At 47.3% G+C, this 17,546-nt stretch overlaps 1 protein-coding gene across 1 annotated transcript in view; it reads right to left on the bottom strand.

The window, feature by feature from the left end:
• The window catches only part of WDR91 (WD repeat domain 91), a 30,610-nt gene that overhangs the window by 934 nt on the left and 12,130 nt on the right, over positions 1-17,546 (bottom strand). Inside the window, exons 8-14 of the mRNA XM_084810119.1 lie at positions 15,833-16,032; positions 14,981-15,131; positions 8,076-8,170; positions 5,787-5,955; positions 2,149-2,257; positions 1,651-1,763; positions 836-1,033 (exon numbers count right to left, since the gene is read on the bottom strand). Coding sequence (XP_084666245.1) covers positions 836-1,033; positions 1,651-1,763; positions 2,149-2,257; positions 5,787-5,955; positions 8,076-8,170; positions 14,981-15,131; positions 15,833-16,032 — 1,035 coding nt within the window. The remainder of the gene's footprint in view (positions 1-835; positions 1,034-1,650; positions 1,764-2,148; positions 2,258-5,786; positions 5,956-8,075; positions 8,171-14,980; positions 15,132-15,832; positions 16,033-17,546) is intronic.

Here is a 17,546-nt window from a genome sequence, read left to right on the forward strand (position 1 = left end):
CTTTGCCTAGGCCACCCAGGAAGTCTGTGGCATAGCTGGAATTTGAACCCATAACTAATTATTAAGTAATATATCACAGCTAGCTTGCAGGGAACATACAGTAGATAAAAGAGGAAAGCCCAGAGCAATGCAGCTATGTTTAAAGATGACAACCTAGAGGTTTGAATACTGCAGTGCTACACAGGCTTACTTGGGAGTAAGCTCCATTAAACACGGTGGGATTTACTACTGCATAAACAGGTATAGAATTGTAAGTCTGACAGAAGCCCATTGAGAAGCTGGCCAATAAGTGCAAGACAGAGCCACTTTTATTTCAATCTAGGCTACCTTGTGCCAATGCAAGATTGGTCTGATATTTCCGCCGGCACTATAAGCTCCCTGAATCTAAGATAAGAAGAGTGACTACACACAGTTCTTTCACAGTGAAACTTTGTTCCCCTCCTGTAACCATGCCAGAGATACTCCACCCAGAAATTTGCTCCTCACTGTGAGATAAATGCACATTAAAATGTTACCACTAGGGGATGTATAAGCATATTTCAAATAGCAGCAGCCAGCCATGGATTACGGGGCATGTGGCGAGATCCCACATGTTTTAACTCACAAGAAAATCACACTGAATTAAGTGCATTTATGACTGCAACCTTAGGCTTGTTTCCCTGCCTCTAAAAAATAAAGATGATGTGGATCTTGGCCGGATGGTCTAGGGTAGCCTCCCCCAACCTGGTGCCTTCCAGATGTGTAGCGCTGCAACTCCCATCATTCCCAGCCAGCATGGTCATTTAGCCTCTGATCCTGGTGGTAGCACAGAGTCAGCATGACTAGTAGCCAATACCTTGTAAATTACACCCCCAGTGGAAGAACAGGTCAGCATGTAGTTCCCTTCCGAGTCAAACGCAAAGAGCCTTCCACGCGGGAACTGGACTTGCTTGTATCCGCTGTAGCCAGACAGCACAAAGGGACCCGTGGCATCTCTGGGGAGGGCGTATTCAGAGACTTTGGAGCCGCTTTTGTGAATATTCCATTGAATAAACTAGGATGGCACAAGAGATGCTAGTTAGATGCACCAAGGGATACACCTGCCCGTTATTCCACTCTGCGAGGTCACCGACAGCTACAGAGACAAGAGGAGCGGCTGACAAAATCAGAAGAAACACAGCCAGTGAAGCAACCTCCTTCGAAACATCAGCCACTTTCCAAAAGGATTTGCAGCCTCACTGGACCACCACCTTGAGACTGGGACTTGAGAAGATGCAGCATGCCGCCAGCTCCTTTCTGGATGGCATCACGTTTCAGTAATTACATGTGTTATAACTGATGTTTTGTCATTTTAATGTTGTTGAGCTGAATATGTTATTACCAATATGATTACGGTTATTAGCAGTTGCAATTTCTTCGAGGGCTGCTTGTGCCCCCCCAAACTGTACATAAAGGCCAATATAAATGAATGAAAATAATGCTATATCATCCCAGGATCTGGCCATTGTCTTCCTCTCCAGCAGGGGTGGGGAACATGCGGCTCCCAAGGTGTTGCTGGACTTCAACTCCCATCAGCCCTGGCCAGCATCGCCAATGGTTAGGGATGATGGAAACTGCAGTCCAAGAACAACTCAAGAACGACGCATTCCCCATCCTTGCTCTACAGCCTACCTTCCCATCTTCTCCAATACTGTAAACAGCATTCTCGTCGTAGCTGAATTCAACAGAATAGACCTCCCCATCATGGGCCTTCCAACTCATAGCACATTCATGCTGCTGCATATCTGAAAGAGAAAGTTGTGTGTTTTTGTCTTTTAAAAAACTCCCCACAGTGCCCTAGGGCAGCCTTCCCCAGCCTGGTGCCCTCCAGATGTGTTGGACTACAACTCCCATCATCCCCAGCCCAACACATATGGAGGGCAACAAACCGGGGAAGGCTGCCCTGGGGAAAAGCACAGAAAAGGCTCCAAGGGTCGCAAGTCTTCCCTACAACTGCATAAGAGGAACGGTGGCTGTTGCCTTCTGGATGGTGCAATTCCACCAACTCAGTCTCTACCTTACCAAAGCCTGCAAATGCTCTGAAGCCACAGCCGAGAAATACAATAAAAATTCAACACCGCTACAATGGTTCCATAGGAATGAAAGCTGTAGTCGAGACTGGCAATTTACCAAAGAGACGGATTATGCCATCCGCTGCTCCCGTGACCAGTAGATTCCCGTTGTGGTTGAAGGCCGTGCAGTTTGTAGCGATGGGCTCAGGTTCAAGGGAAAAATGGAGCTGAAATGGCAAACAAAACAGAACGTTAGAAGAGAACATAATGATGCGTCCTTCCCCCTAGGAACTTTGTATGGCAAACACACAGGGGACCATTACTCGGAGGTGCCAGATTGCTCATCACGGTGATCCCTCCCATATGGGTTTCTCCTCTCCCACTCAGTCCTGCCCCAGAGGGAATCCAGGACATTTGGACCCAACCAGCCCATCGTTCCCCTCAGAGGTTTCTCAGTACTTCTGCTTCCCACCACTGAATGCTGAGAACTGTTTTCCCACCAGACAGATTAAATATAACTCCTGGTTAGAGGGGGAAGAATATCCTCTCTCAAGTTCATGGGAGAGAGACATAATTTTGTTCAGGTATGTTTCCAAAAGACGACCCATAATTTGTTCCCAAATCCTGTGTGGGCACTGACTCCCGCTACATGCCAGTGGCTGCCTTTAGCCAACGCAGCCGCTACTCTGGAACGCAAATAGAAGGAAAACAGAATTAGGGGCAAATAGAATGGATTCCACCACCATCACAACATAAGAGCAAGAGAAATGGGAGGAGGGACTAGGGTCAAACCCAGTAAAGGAAAATAAATCAAGCTGATGGTATGGTAAGAGAGGCCAGGCCTTGAACTGGGAAAATGAACACAAATATGAAAATGTTTTCTGAATGCTCCTGACAATATTTCAGATAAATGCCAAACATTTCAGCCTGAGATTTAAGCCATTTATTTTTAAGAGCACCTTTCAGCCCTAACAAGGACCCCCAGAGTGGTTTATAATAAAACCAATAAAAATAACTAAAAATACTTTTAAATATTTCTACAAAATTAGACAAGTGCAATATCATAATTAAACTACTGAAAGCCAAGCAGAATAAAAATGTTTTTAACTGGTCGCATTCCCGTCTCGCATTCCCATCAACTGTCTTGATGGAAAGACATAAAGCAAGATCTCAAGAGTGTACTGTAATCTACGGACAGGTTCAAATGGGAGGAAGCAGTCTTGCAGATATCCTAGTCCCAAGATGTTAGGGCATCATCATCAATCTTGCCTTTTCCCAATACTGGGACTCAAGGCGACTTTACAACATTAAAACTTATACAATTAAAACCTATAAATAGAAATATAAATATAAGTGTACAAAAGTTAAAATACAATTAAATCATCAGTATTAAAATTGTAAAAATATCAAAACATTAAAAGACAACCACAACAACAAAAATAGTGTCCGTACGTCATATTTTCACAGGTCCAGACTAGTTACCCCTTGCAAAGGCCTGCTGGAACAAAGAAGTTTTTACATGCCTACGAAAGCATATCAAGGAGGGTGCCACTCTCGCCTCTCTGGGAAGGGAGTTCCAGAGCCTTGGGGCAGCCACCGAGAAGGCCCTCTCCCACGTTCCCACCAGGCGTGCCTGTGATGATGGCAGGACGGCGAGAAAGGCTTCCCCTGAAGGTCTCAGGGCATGAGTAGGCTCATAGGGGAGAATACGGTCTTTCAGATAACCTGGACCCGAGCCATATAGGGCTTTATAAGACATGACCAGCACTTTGAATTGTTCCCGGAAACAGACCGGGAGCCAGTGAAGCTGTTTTAATAGGAGAGTTGTATGCTCCCTGTAACCAGCCCCAGTCAGCAGTCTGGCCACAGCTCTTTGAACCAGCTGAAGTTTCCGAACACTCTTCTGAGGCAGCCCCACGTAGAGCGCGTTACAGTAATCCAAACGGGATGTAACTAAGGCGAGTGTCCCTGTGGCCAAGTCAGACATCTCAAGGAACGGGCGCAGCTGGCGTACTCACTTTAACTGTGCAAATGTACTCCTGGCCACTGCTGAAACCTGGGCATCCAGGCTCAGGGCTGAATCCAGAAGTACACTCAAGCTGCAAACCTGTGTCTGAAGGGAGAGTGTAACCCCATCTAGCACAAGCTATATCCCTATTCCCTGATCTACCTTTCGACTGACCAGGAGCACCTCTGTCTTGTCTGGATTAAACTTCAATTTGTTTGCCCTCATCCAGTCCATTACTGCCAACAGACACCGGTTCAGCACCCCAACAGCTTCCTTGGAATTAGATGGAAAGGAGAAGTAGAGTTGGGTGTCATCAGCGTACTGGTGACACCAAACCCCAAAACTCTGGACAACCCCTCCCAGTGGTTTCATGTATATGTTAAATAGCATGGGGGACAAAACAGAACCCTGAGGGACTCCACAAGCCAATGGCCAGGGAGTCGAACGGGAGTCCCCCAGCACCACCTTCTGGGTCCACCCCTCCAAGAAGGAATGGAGCCACTGTAAAACAGTGCCTCCAAGTCCCATCCCAGTGAGGTGGCCCAGAAGGATGTCATGGTCAATGGTATCAAAAGCCACTGAGAGGTTCAGCACAACCAACAGGGGACACACTCCCCCTGTCTATTGGTAAGAACCACTACCTTAAATTGGGCCTGGAAATTAAGTGGCAGCCAGTGCAACTGATGTAAGATCAGTGTGTTATGATCTGAAGAGTGCATGCCAGAAAGTCTCCTGGCTGCTACATTTGGCACCAGCTGCAGTTCTCGAACAATCTTCAAGGGCAGACAACGTAGAGCATATTGCAATTATCTAATCTGGAAGTGGCCAAGGAATATGTCACTATGGTCACAGATCTGTCTTGTCTGGGAAGGGTAGCAACTGCTGTACCAGCAGAAGCTGAATAAAAGACACTCCTGGCCACAGCAGCCACCTGACCCTCCGAGGAGCAATGCAGGATCCGGGCTTACCCCCTGCCCCCTATTAAGGTGGCAACAGTAAACATTAATTTATCTGCTCATCATTGGCACAGATCGGTATTAAAGCACCTGGGATGCAACATTCAACTATTTAAAAAATACTAATTTATATCAATACCATAGAAATGAGAAGGAGAAATATCAAACCGAGTATTTGAAGGAATCCTTCAAGAAAATAAATAAACTGGATACACAGACTGACTAAATGTGAAGTTTTATGTGTACTAGTGTCAACGGCTGGGTTCAAACAACACGAAAACCCACATTCAACCCATACCCAAGGCTGAGTATGGGTCGAGTGTGGATTGTTGTTGAAGCATGGGTTGTTGTGTTGTGTGAACCCAGCTGTGCTAACAAACCATGATTTGTTAACCACAAACAACTCACGGTTCACAACCCAACAACAAACTATAGGTTCTCTTCATGCATTGTTTGTGGTTAATAAAGCATGGTTTGTTAGCGTGGCTGGGTTCACACAACACAACAACCCATGCTTCCACAACAACCCACACTCGACCCATCTCAGCCTTGAGTATAGGTTGACTGTGGGTTGTCATGTTGTGTGAACCCAGCTGTTGACACATAAAACTTCACATTTAGTCAGTCTGTGTATGGGTTGTCTTGTGTGAACCCAATCACTGTCTTTCTGCACGAGAACTGGTGAGAACACGACATCAGCTAGTAGCTTCTTATGGAGCTACAAATTAAGGGAAGAACACTCTGCTTTGTTCTTAGAAATTGGGCTCTGGAAAAATGAACACAAGACCCTACCTGCTGCTTCATGGTTTTCGTGTCCCACAAAAGAAGTTTCCCAGGCACTTGATTCAAGCCTTTCCCTCCAGAATCCAGAACTGCATAATCTGGCTGGTTGACAAGGCCAGATGCTGCAGCAGAACAGACGAAGGAAGCACCGCTTGGACTGCAGGCAAGCGAGAGGATCCTGAAACATACAGGCACACCGTTTGGCTCCAGCTCTCTGCACAAGGCCATGAGGGAAAACAGCCATTTCCGGCTTTGATCAGAGTTCTGTTAAACCCTGCCACCCCACGTGCACACACATCTAAGCTTTGTATCCTAACAGGCCTCTCGCACTGCCAGAAGGTGTGAGCCACTACCCTCTCTCGTTCTCTTTTCCTCCAGCCTCAGGACCAGGAGGCATCTCTCCCACTCTTTTAAGTAAGGAGCACAAGTGAGCATCATCAGCTACTGAAAGCCATGGCCAAATAAGACAGAATAAGGCCAATGATTAGTCAAGAATTATGGGTTGTATCTAAAGTTAGTCCTACTTAGAGTAGACCCCCTGAAATGAATGGGACTTATGTTAGATTAACACTGGATACTATCCTATCAGCCCCTGAAATCAAGAATACTGATGATCAAAGCTTCCGGTAACTTTCACATTGTCCCAAGCCTTGAGAAAAAGGAACTTTGGGGACACAGATGCCAAAGCTCCCAGCTCCCTCACTCCCCAGTTACTACTAGAAGGGAAGGTGCAACTGTACAATATTGCATAATACTCTACTTCTTATTGTCACCTCTTGCTTGGAAGAAGCAGGAGATAAAAGGCCTAGGCCAGAATCACTGCTTGTTCCAAGGAGAAGGTAGAGAAGAAATCACTCTGGATCAACACCAACCAACTACCCTGATTGGTTACAGTAGCATCTGAAAACTAGCGCAGATATAACCCCACAACTGTGGCCAATGAGCTAGGAAAGATCATCTACCCACTTTGTGCCTACAATCTGATGATTTTCAAGAGATATGGGATAGCTTTCTAAGATTCAGTGCTGCTTGAAAGAAATCTAGAACAAGATCGATCCCAAAGGTGCTTTGCAGGGCTACAATTCACAGCTGACATTTTTACCACACAGCCTGGTTTGCACATAACAACAACCTAGAGTATGGCCTGTTGTTGAATTGTGGGTTGTCATTACATGCCAACCCCACAGTATGGTTTAATTATGGGTGGTTACCCATGAACAACCCAGGAAGAGAACCCATGGTTTGTTGATTGGTTGTGAACTCTGGGTTGTTTGTGGTTAACAACCCATGATTAAACCACAGTACAGGGTTTGCACTTAAGGACAACCCACGATTCAACAACAACCATACTCAACCCATACTCTGGGTTGTCGTTACATGCAAACCAGGTCAGTGAATCTATGTAAGAGGCAGTATATAAAAAAGAAAATCTGTTCTGCCAGCAAGGTAAATTTTAGCACAGACTATTCCATACATGATGGTGTACATGCAGCCAAGCCAAAAACTGTGGTGGCTGGAACCCTGTCGTTCCCCTTGTCCCTGACCTCATGCTGCACCTCTTCAAGGGCTAAGGCAGAGGTCGACAGCAGAAAGTAGATCTCCAGATATTTTGGACTCCCAGCATTCCTGACTTTCTGCCATGCTGGCAGGGGGTTCTGGGAACTGAAATCAAAAACATCTGGAGTTTTACCGTTTGCTCACCCCTGAACTAAGGAACGATCCTCTGCTTCGCTCTCCAGCTCACAGTTTGAACCAGAAAGGATAGCAGGGCCTTGTTGACTTGGTCCTGCAACACTGAGGTGCTCTAGGAGCCCTGGGAATGCAGCAGCCAACCACCCCAGCCTTCCTCCCAGCTTGGGAAATCGCCATGCAATTTCTGCTGCTCCAAGGCTGGGAGGAAAGCTGGGGCTTGTCACACTTGCCAATGGTTGTGAGTGAAATTATGGAGCTCGGTGTATACACTTCTCCCATCACGGAAATTTTCCCTGTGAAGGGAAATCACAGCATAACATAGCCCTCAGTCCAGCATGAACAAGGGTAATGTGTACCTGAGACTGTCCTGCAATGGTGTGCAACTCACACAAGCAAAGATGAAAATGTGTTCATGAGGAGCTGTTGCAAATCACACGTGTGTAATTGCCTTACATTAAGTGAGCCTTGGACAAGTCAAGGCAGCCTCTGAAGCAGAAGCCAGGGGCAATCATAGCAACCTATAATGCAAGTGATATTAGGGCACCAAATGACTCTTTTTACAATCATCTCAGGTGAAGCGAAGGAGCCCAAGCTCAGGAGGATTACCTGGGCATATCTTCATCAATGCTGATTTCACAGAGATTCTTCTTGGCTTCAGTGTCATAGAGACGAACAGTCCCAACTCCACTACCCAGCAACAACTGCAAACCAGCACCAAGGAGGAAAAAGAGAGAGAGAGAGAAACTATGAAAGCCTGGCATAGCCCTGGAAATTAACAGGGGAAAAGAAAAGAGACAGGCTTTCGTAGTTCAGTTCTGGCCATGTATTAGTTTACTGGGTATGACTCAGCCTGCTTCACGGTGGCAACCTTTTGGGGCCTGTAGTCACATTTCACAATATGAGAAACTGTCCTGGGCACCACCACAAAATGGGCACGCTGCAGATGAACGCATCGGCCTGCTCACGATTTCTTATTTATTTATTTATTTATTTATTATTTAATTTATTAATCGCCCATCTGGCTGGTCACCCAGCCACTCTGGGCGATGTACAACATACAATAAAACAATAAAATTCTACAATAAAAACATTTTCTAAAATACCCTAACCCACCCCAAATGCCTGCCTGAACAGCCACGTTTTTAATGCACGACGGAAGCTCATCAAAGAGGGGGCATGATGGAGTTCCCTAGGGAGGGAGTTCCACAGAGTGGGGGCCACTACAGAAAAGGCCCTCTCCCTCGTCCCCACCAGTCTAGCTGTCCTGGCTGATAGGACAGAGAGAAGGCCATCCGAGGCTGATCTTGTTAAGCGGCCTGTCTGGTGCTGCTGGAGGCTCTCCTTAAGATAGGCTGGGCTGGAACCATATAGGGTTTTAAAGGTCAAAACCAACACCTTGAATTTGGCCCGGAAAACAGCTGGTAACCAGTGCAACTCCTTCAGCACTGGAGTGATGTGATCGCGCCGGCGGCTGCCTGTAATCAGGCGAGCCGCCGCATTCTGTACCAGCTGCAGCTTCCGAACCGTCTTCAAGGGTAACCCCACGTAGAGCGCATTACAGTAGTCTAAACGAGAGGAGACCAGGGCATGTACTACCGATGGGAGCACATGGTCGGGAAGGAAGGGGCGCAGCCGCCGTATCAGATGGAGTTGATACAGTGCTGTCCGGCTCACAGCTGACACCTGAGCCTCCATGGACAACTGGGAGTCCAAAATGACCCCCAGGCTGCGGACCTGGTCTTTCAAGGGTAGCCATACCCCATTCAACACCAGGTCAACATCCTCTAGCCTCCTCTTGTCTCCCACCAAAAGTACCTCGGTCTTGTCAGGGTTCAGCTTTAGCCTATTCCTCCCCATCCAGCCACTCACCGTCTCCAGACATTTGGACAGGGATTCTACGGCCAACCTTGGTGAAGATTTGAATGAGAGGTAGAGCTGCGTGTCATCCACATATTGATGACACTGCACCCCAAACCTCCTGATGATAGCCCCCAGCGGCTTCACATAGATGTTAAATAGCATCGGGGAGAGGATGGAACCCTGTGGCACCCCACAAGTGAGTGGCCACGGGTCCAAAACCTCCTCTCCCAGTGCTACCCTCTGGTACCTGCCGGAGAGGAAGGACCGGAACCACCGCAATATGGTGTCTCCAATGCCCAACCCCTCCAGGCGGTCCAGGAGGATACTGTGGTCAACGGTATCAAAAGCCGCTGAGAGGTCGAGGACAACAAGGAAGGAGCATTCACCCCTATCCAGAGCCCTATTCAAGATGAAGGTAAGAGGTGTTGCATGAAGGGCAGAGATCTAAAACCAAGTTTGTACTCACAGTTCCCCATTGTGACCACAAGGGAAATGTGGAGGTTTCTAGGTCAAGGAAAGAAGAGATCTGCATGGTTTGGCACTCTCAATGTATTACTGCAGCCTCTCTGTTTTCAGGCATGATTGTTTTTGCGTAATGACTTCCATAAGAGCAATTATTATTTTCTGAGTGCTGAAGACAATAAGGCATTGTACAATCGAATGATCAGTTCAGTCATGTGGGATGGTATCCTAGTACTTATATATCTTACAGCATCAACTGAGGAATACAAATGAGCAATGGGAAGAGAGCAACTGGCTAAGCAAAACATGGGGGGGGGGGGTTTCCAGCCAAGAAATATCCCCAGAACAGACAGCTATATTTAGAAGGCACCCAGAATGGCTCAGTGGACAGTATGTGCCAGCGACTGCTCAAAATACAACGAAGCAAGCCCATCTGCCATGGGTATTGTCGGAACAAAGTTGGGGTAATGCGTAACACATCATGCCCAAGCTTTGCCCAGCTAGTTGTGCTTCCTGTGTTTGCCATTGTTCTCATGACACGAGGGCTCCTGAAGCACGCTCTCCCCACACCAGTAACTTATGTTGTTCTAGAAGCATCCCCAACACAGAGTGGATTTGGAAGAACACTTGCTATCCAAGCTGTAGGGAGAAGCAGGAGTGGATAGAAAGGGGGGGGTATGGGGGGGAAGAGCACACTGACAGAATCAAACCAAAGCACCTTTCCTTATTTTTGCAACCGTGTTAGTTTTCCCCCTTACCAACCTCATCAGGGGAAGTGAGGAAGATGCTCCAACAAGGGAAACTGCAATGCTTAGACATGACCCAGGACTATAGCTCCCACCGGAGCCAGGGGCAGTCCTATCATGAGTCAAAAGGAGTCAAACTGCCCAAACAGCAGGTGTGGGCTCCTTTTTCACATGTGGTGCCCAGCCATGGCCACTAAAATATTTCTTACACGTCCGAATTGGCAAAGGCATGAAAAGCTGCTTCATTTAAGGCATTGGCCACCGTGGCAGATACTTTCTGCTCAGTGGGTTGGTGCTTTCTATGGAGACCTTGCCATGGCATGTGCTGTCCTGAATGGAGGCCGGCGTCCAGTAAGAGTTCGTCCACCAGGCCCATTGAGCCCACTAGTCAGATGAAGCGGCCTGTCCACTCACCCTCGCTGCAGGAAGGCGGGAGCGCCCCTCAGAGACCATGGGCATTTCTACATGAGGCTTTTATCCCCAACCTTTACTGGGGCTTCTGCTTCCAGGATTAAGATTGGCTCCTTTACACATGCTTTTTCCAGGGGTTTTCTTTCATTGTAAGAATGATATATGTTTCATTATGCAACCACCAGATGGCCCTGTGGTATAGCAGAATTGTGCAATTACATGGCACTTTATAACACACTTTGTAAATAATAGTAGACTTTCCTCATTGGGGAAAAAAATTGCAATGGTTGCAAAGCACAGGAGAGGCCCTGGAGGATGATGGTCATGTAAAGGACCTGCAAGCTACCGTGAGTGAGGAATTGTGAGTGCACAATAAAAGCCTCATGCAAAACGACTCGATCAGCTCCAATGCCCTCCCGAAGATGGTGGTTGCGAGTGCCAGGCAGGTCCATCTCAAGCTCAGCCTGCGAGTTTACCTCCCCCTTGCTTTTGCTTTTATCTGGATGACCCTCTGTCTGTCTCCTGCCAGAGGTGCCTTTGAACTCATTCCTTCTTCTGTGACCAAAAGAAGTACTTTAAGGGTGATTCCAGATGGTGCATCCTGGCACTAGCCATCAAGAGGCACTGAGCGTGCAGCTATTCTGTCCTTTTTTACTTAAGGGATTTCCCATGGTGAGAAGAAAAAAGCCAGGAGATGCCATGGAAAAACGTGGGAAGGCTACAAGAGGAACATGCTGCTGTGTGGAGCCCCCCAAAATTCTGTGAATAAGGCAGGGTTGATGGCATCGTAAACGTCTTGTCTGGAAGCACCTGAAGAAGTGAGCCTTAGGCAAAATGTGCTAGGCATAGCCCGTGACTTTCCCCCATCTCCTCCCTCCCTCTCTCCACATCCCCACTTCCTGGTTTATTCCTTTGCCTCTTTATCTCTACCCCTCTCCATTTTCTCTCTGACCTCCCCTTTGGCCCCTGTCTTCCCCTCTCTATTCCATGCTTTCATTATCTGCCCCCACCCCTTATCATCCAGTCAACTGCTCTGTCACAGAAGCAAAAGGTTGGAATTGGCCTTCTGCAAGGCATCGCTACTAGTGAAGCGGAGAGAAAAACAGAGTTTTGGAGTGGGGGTGGAAGAAAGCGTGTGACGTTGGGAATGTACAAAAGAAAGAAGGGAGACTGCTGGGGTAGTGGGAAAGAGGAGGGAGAGGAGGAAGAAAAGGGGGTTCTGGTCCTTTTGGTCAAGCAGTAACAAATGGATTTGGGAAGTGACTCACAAAATGGCGAATGCACAAGAATGAATCACTAGGTAGAATTCACAGTGCTGTTAAAAAACAACAATTAAATCTCCGCAGCGCTTGCTTTCAGAATATATATATTTTTGCAATGGCTGTAAGGTAGGGCTTTTAAGTCTCTGAGTTTAAGTCATAGTGAACATGTCACAGCAGTTTCTGATTTTTAAGGAGACACCAATAGTGTAGAACATGAATTCATGAGTAGAACTAGAACTGGATTCTGAAAAGTGCAACACTGAACTGGTTCACACGTAATGACAAACCATGGTTTAATTAACCACGAACCCACAAAGAGAACCCATGGGTTGTTCTTGGGTTGTGAATTGTAGGTTGTTTAAACCATGGGTCGTTATGTGCGAACCCAGAATCATGGGTTGTTCATGGGCTCTTTCATTAGGCTAGAGAGGCAGTGGTAAGAGTGGTAAAAAAAACCCAGCCTCTTTACATGCCAGTACTGCTGTGCCACAAAGCCATTTGGGATACAGGTAGGGATGGCGGAGAATTTCTCCCCAAAACTTCGGGGGGCCGAGCACCAACGCATTCGGCCCCCCGAAATCGGCGGTGAAATTCTCCCCCCCCCCCCCGGGATGGGACTTACCTTTGGTGAATGTCCCTCCTGGCGGTGGGTCCCGGCGGCGGTTCGTCAGCCTTTCGTCAGGGGCGGGGGCGGCAGCCGGTCTTCTGACCAGCTGCCGCCGCCACCATTACAAAGTGTAAAAAAACCCCCAAACCCCGTGATAGGCTTCGTAACGATTAACGTAGCCTATCACAGCTAGATTTCCAAAGTCAGCCATGATAGGCTACGTAAATCGTTACGTAGCCTATCACGGGTGACTTTGGGAAAAAAAAAACAAAAATGCGTACGCAAATGGTGGCGCCCTATGGGCACCGCCATTTGCGTTCCTTATTTGGTCCCGGTAGTCTACGTAAAGATTTACGTGAACTACCGGGACCAAATAAGGAACGCAAATGGCGGCGCCCATAGGGCGCCGCCATTTGCATACGCATTTTTGTTTTTGTTTTTTCAAAGTCACCTGTGATAGGCTACGTAACGATTTACGTAGCCTATCACGGCTGACTTTGGAAATCTAGCCGTGATAGGCTACGTTAATCGTTACGTAGCCTATCACGGGGTTTTAGGGGGTTTTTTTACACTTTGTTTCGCGGCCGGGGAGACGGGCCGCTTCTCCCCGGCCTGAATTTCGGCCGGGCGAGGCGGGACGCCTCCCCCCCTCGCCTGAACTTTGGGGGGAGAAGCGAAGCGCCTCCCCCCCACCGCGAAGCACCCCTGCGAAAAGGTAAGTGACTTTCGTACATCCCTAGATACAGGGAGGGAGTAGGTGAAGGAGAAGGGAAACAAAACATAGTTAGTCCAATCGTCTGCCAGACAAACCCTGGCTAGGACAACAAACCATGGTTTAAATAAAACATGGGTTAGCATTATATGTGAACCAGCCCAGTATGTATCATTTTTGTGAACAGCCCAGAGAGTTGTGGCTATTGGGTAGTATAGAAATGAAATGAAATGGATGAATGAATGAATGAATGAATGAATAAATTAATAAATATCCTTTTTAATGTACTTAAAATAAGTGGGTGGATCTATTACAAGCTTTTGAGTAAAACCTTTATCTGGAGGTATCAGGGTAGGAGCCAGTAAGAACTCTTGTATGGGAGCTCCAATAGTTTACCAGTTCCCTTTCATACAAAAGTTGTTGTAGCCTGCTGTGATACAGATACTACATGAAAATAGGTATAGAAACAGTTTGAATAAAAGTAAACATTTAATTAAAATAAAATAAATAAAAAATAGAATGTGTGAATGGGGTGTGTGTCTTTCTACAGTTCTCTGTCTCTCATTCCCATGGTCAATCATGCTACGAAGTTTTTGCATCCACCAGAATCTGGGAAGAGCCATGGGAAAGCTCCTAGATTCACAGAAGTAGGACCTGTTCGCTTGTAAGGATGACAAATCATGGGTTAATTAACACTACAATTCGCTGGGTCATGTGCTGCATGTGTGCTGTTGCTGTTTTGAATATGCAGCCTCTGATTGGCCTGATCATACGTTGCTCCATGACATGCGAACTGGGATGCTATGACCTGGTTCAAACTTAGTAACAACCCATCAGTTTATGAACCAATGGTCTGTTGAGCAGAACTGGGGACAAGTGGACCCACTTGTGGATGACAACCCAGCGGTTTTTAAACCGTTGGGTTGTCCTTATGTGCAAACAGGCCCTATAGGTTATTTGTGGGTTAAACAACCCAAAATTAACCTAAGAACTAATCCCACAAATAATATCCAGCTATCTACATCACAGAACAACCTATGATCGGGACGACTGGAGGTTGCATATTCAAAACTGCAACACGTGGCATGTGACCTGGCAAATCTTGGGTTAATTAATTAACCCACAATTTGCCCCCATTACATGAGAACTGGGTCACAGTCTCAACTGCACTGAGCAGTCACGGAAAGGAAAATGGTGCTCACTGAAGCCCCCAAGGAATACCATATGGTACAGTTTAGTGCCATGGGACATCCAAGACAAAAAGGGAATAGAAGGCTCAAATTCAGCATGGCAAATGGGCGTGCTGGCTGGGGATGATGGGAGCTGTAGTCCAACACATCTGGCAGGGGGCACCAGCTTGTGGGAAGGCTTAGCTAGTTAGTAAAAAGCAGTTCTGGCTGCTCCAGCATCAGTTCCAGATTTTCACCATCACAACAAGCCCAGCTACTCACCAGCCTGTCCCGCTTGGTTGCCCATTCCAGGGAGAGCAAGGGAGACTTGGAAATGGAAGAAGCTTTTGTCTGCATGATGGGATTGAAAGACCACACCTTGATGACTCCATCCACATCCAAACTGGCCACCCTTCGACCAGAACAGTCAACCCTAAACACAGAAGGAAGTTATGCAATTGTCCTTCCAACACTCCTAGTTATAGCTGCCTCTTTCTAACTATGGGCTGGTGTTTCTTCTGCTACTTGATCATATTACACATAGTACAGCCCATCTAGATAAGATCTTAGCATTGTTTAAATGGTACCTTTAATATGCAGAACCCTTTGCAATCCTTATAACAATCTGCAGTCGTAATTTCCAGAGGGGTACCCATGTTAATCTGTTGCAGCATAAACAACGAGGAGTCTTGTGGCATCTTAAAGACTAACACATCTATTCTGGCATAAGCTTTTGTGGACTTCAGCCCACTTCACGTAAGTTGATACCAATCTTCCCCAACCTGGTGCCCACCAGATGTTTTGGACTCCAACTCCCAGCATTCCTGACCACTGGCCATGCTAGCTGGAGCTGATGGGAGCTGAAGTCCATAATATCTGGAGGGCACCAGGTTGGGGAACGTTGTCTGATGCAGTAATAAACGTGTTAGTCTTTAAGGTGTCACAGGTCTCTTTGTTGTTTTTCCCGAGAGGTCAGTCATAGTTTGCACTTCACAGGTGAGGAGAGACTGGGACTTCCCAAGTCTGTAGAGCTGAGCTCAGATTCCATAAATTCAAGTCCAGTACTCGATCCACAGAACCACAATGGCTCTCCAGTCACCATCCATACCTTCCCCAAGGGGAAGTAGCCCTTACCGGCAATGCATGATGGACGAGTGGTGCTCTCCATATTCTTCCTGGCTCAGGACAATGAACGGCTGCTCCTGCCTGATACCCCCAGGGTCTGTGCTAGACCCAAAAGCTTTGGTCAAGGTTTCTGCTTCCTCAGCACGAAGCTCAGGGGATGGCTCTGTTTCTGTGGTACTAGTCTCCATCTTCCTCTCAACAGGCAGCCCCTAAACCAAGAGAAGGACCCTGCATATAGTACAGCAAGCCAGGAGAATCAGTCAAGCTATTTGTGTCCATCTCAGTGCGCTAAATGAGTAAAGAGTTTTAGGTAACCAAGGCCCAGGTGTCGCTTCATACCAGCAGCTGAAGTGCTACAAGGCAAGTTGCAAGAAGCAGAAATTATTTATTTATTTAAAGTATTTTTATCCTGCACTTCAGCTAAAAAGGCTCCCAGAGCAGTGTACATACAATCAATAAAATAAGACAGTCCCTGCCCATGACTGCTTACCATCTAAAAAGACACGGCACACAAGGAAAAAGGGATGGGGAGGGAAGAGGAAAAAATGAAGTCGTCTTTCCGCAGGGCTGGTGGAATGGCCCTGCTTCCCCCTCTCAACTCCCTCTATACCGCCTGCTGGAGTGGCTGCCGGTGGGGAGAGCTGAGGGAGGAGGCTTCGTTATCTACTGTAGACAGAGCATGGTTGCTCACATACTGCATATTCCACCCACTCACAGAAGAATCGTCCTTGAAGAAGGGCCCCTTTACATGAAAAGCAAGGAAGGGCAGCACCCAGCTCCCAGAAGCAAAAGAATCCCAATCCAACAACCCACATTCCAATCCAGAACCTTAGCTACAAGCACCCATCCTTCCCCACACAAGCCAGGGGCAGCAGAAGTGCCAGACCAGACCATCAACAATAAAGTATCTGGATAACTCAACCATATCTGAAAAACAAGCTCCTGCCATTAAATGGGGGTGTTACGAGGGGCAGAAGAACACTACGTGGGACAAAGGCTAAATCTTTATACGTGGCTACTGCCAAAAGCCTCTCCTGCATGGTGGAACTCCGTGCCCCAGCTGCAATGTTCGTAAGCAGAAGCAACACGGAGTGCGCAGATCCCACAGCAAATCCCAGGCCTCTCTGGGGGCCACTAGCACTGACAGGAGGGGGGGGACGCTTTCTCCTTCCTGGGGTGATAGCAAAACTGTGAGAGTCTGACACATTTTAAATAATATTCTTCACCCTAATTCTTCCTTGCCCTGCTGAGAACGGGGGGGAAACCTTGGGTGTTCAGGTGGGACGGGGCGGGGGCGGGGTAAGGCAGCCATAGTGCTCTTAAGGCAGATGTAAGTGCCAAGCAGAAGAGCATCTGTCACAGCTGGAAATAACTGTGGTCACCAGATGTGGGATTCAGTGACAATTCCTTCAGTCAGCGGTATCAACCGGAAGGGCTAGAAAGATTCAGTAACTGTCACTTCCTCATAAGGCCTTGAAAACCAGAAGCTCCACAGCAATATTGACACACACAGACAGGCAACCCAGAGAAAGAGGAAAATACCGAGTAGAGTCCGACACGTCTGTTTTTCAGCAAGCTGAACAATGAGCAAACGAACAGACTGGAAGAGTCACTGCCTAAGAGGCAGGAAACAAAGGGCAGGATTAATGAGACCGTTTTCAATATGGAAGGAAGCATACAATGGTTCCCATAAAGACTGTACTGGGACCAGTGCTACCTAACT

This window comes from Heloderma suspectum, chromosome 7 (assembly GCF_057233095.1).
Source record: "Heloderma suspectum isolate Gila_16-S chromosome 7, 16-S_ref, whole genome shotgun sequence".
NCBI lineage: Eukaryota > Metazoa > Chordata > Lepidosauria > Squamata > Helodermatidae > Heloderma > Heloderma suspectum.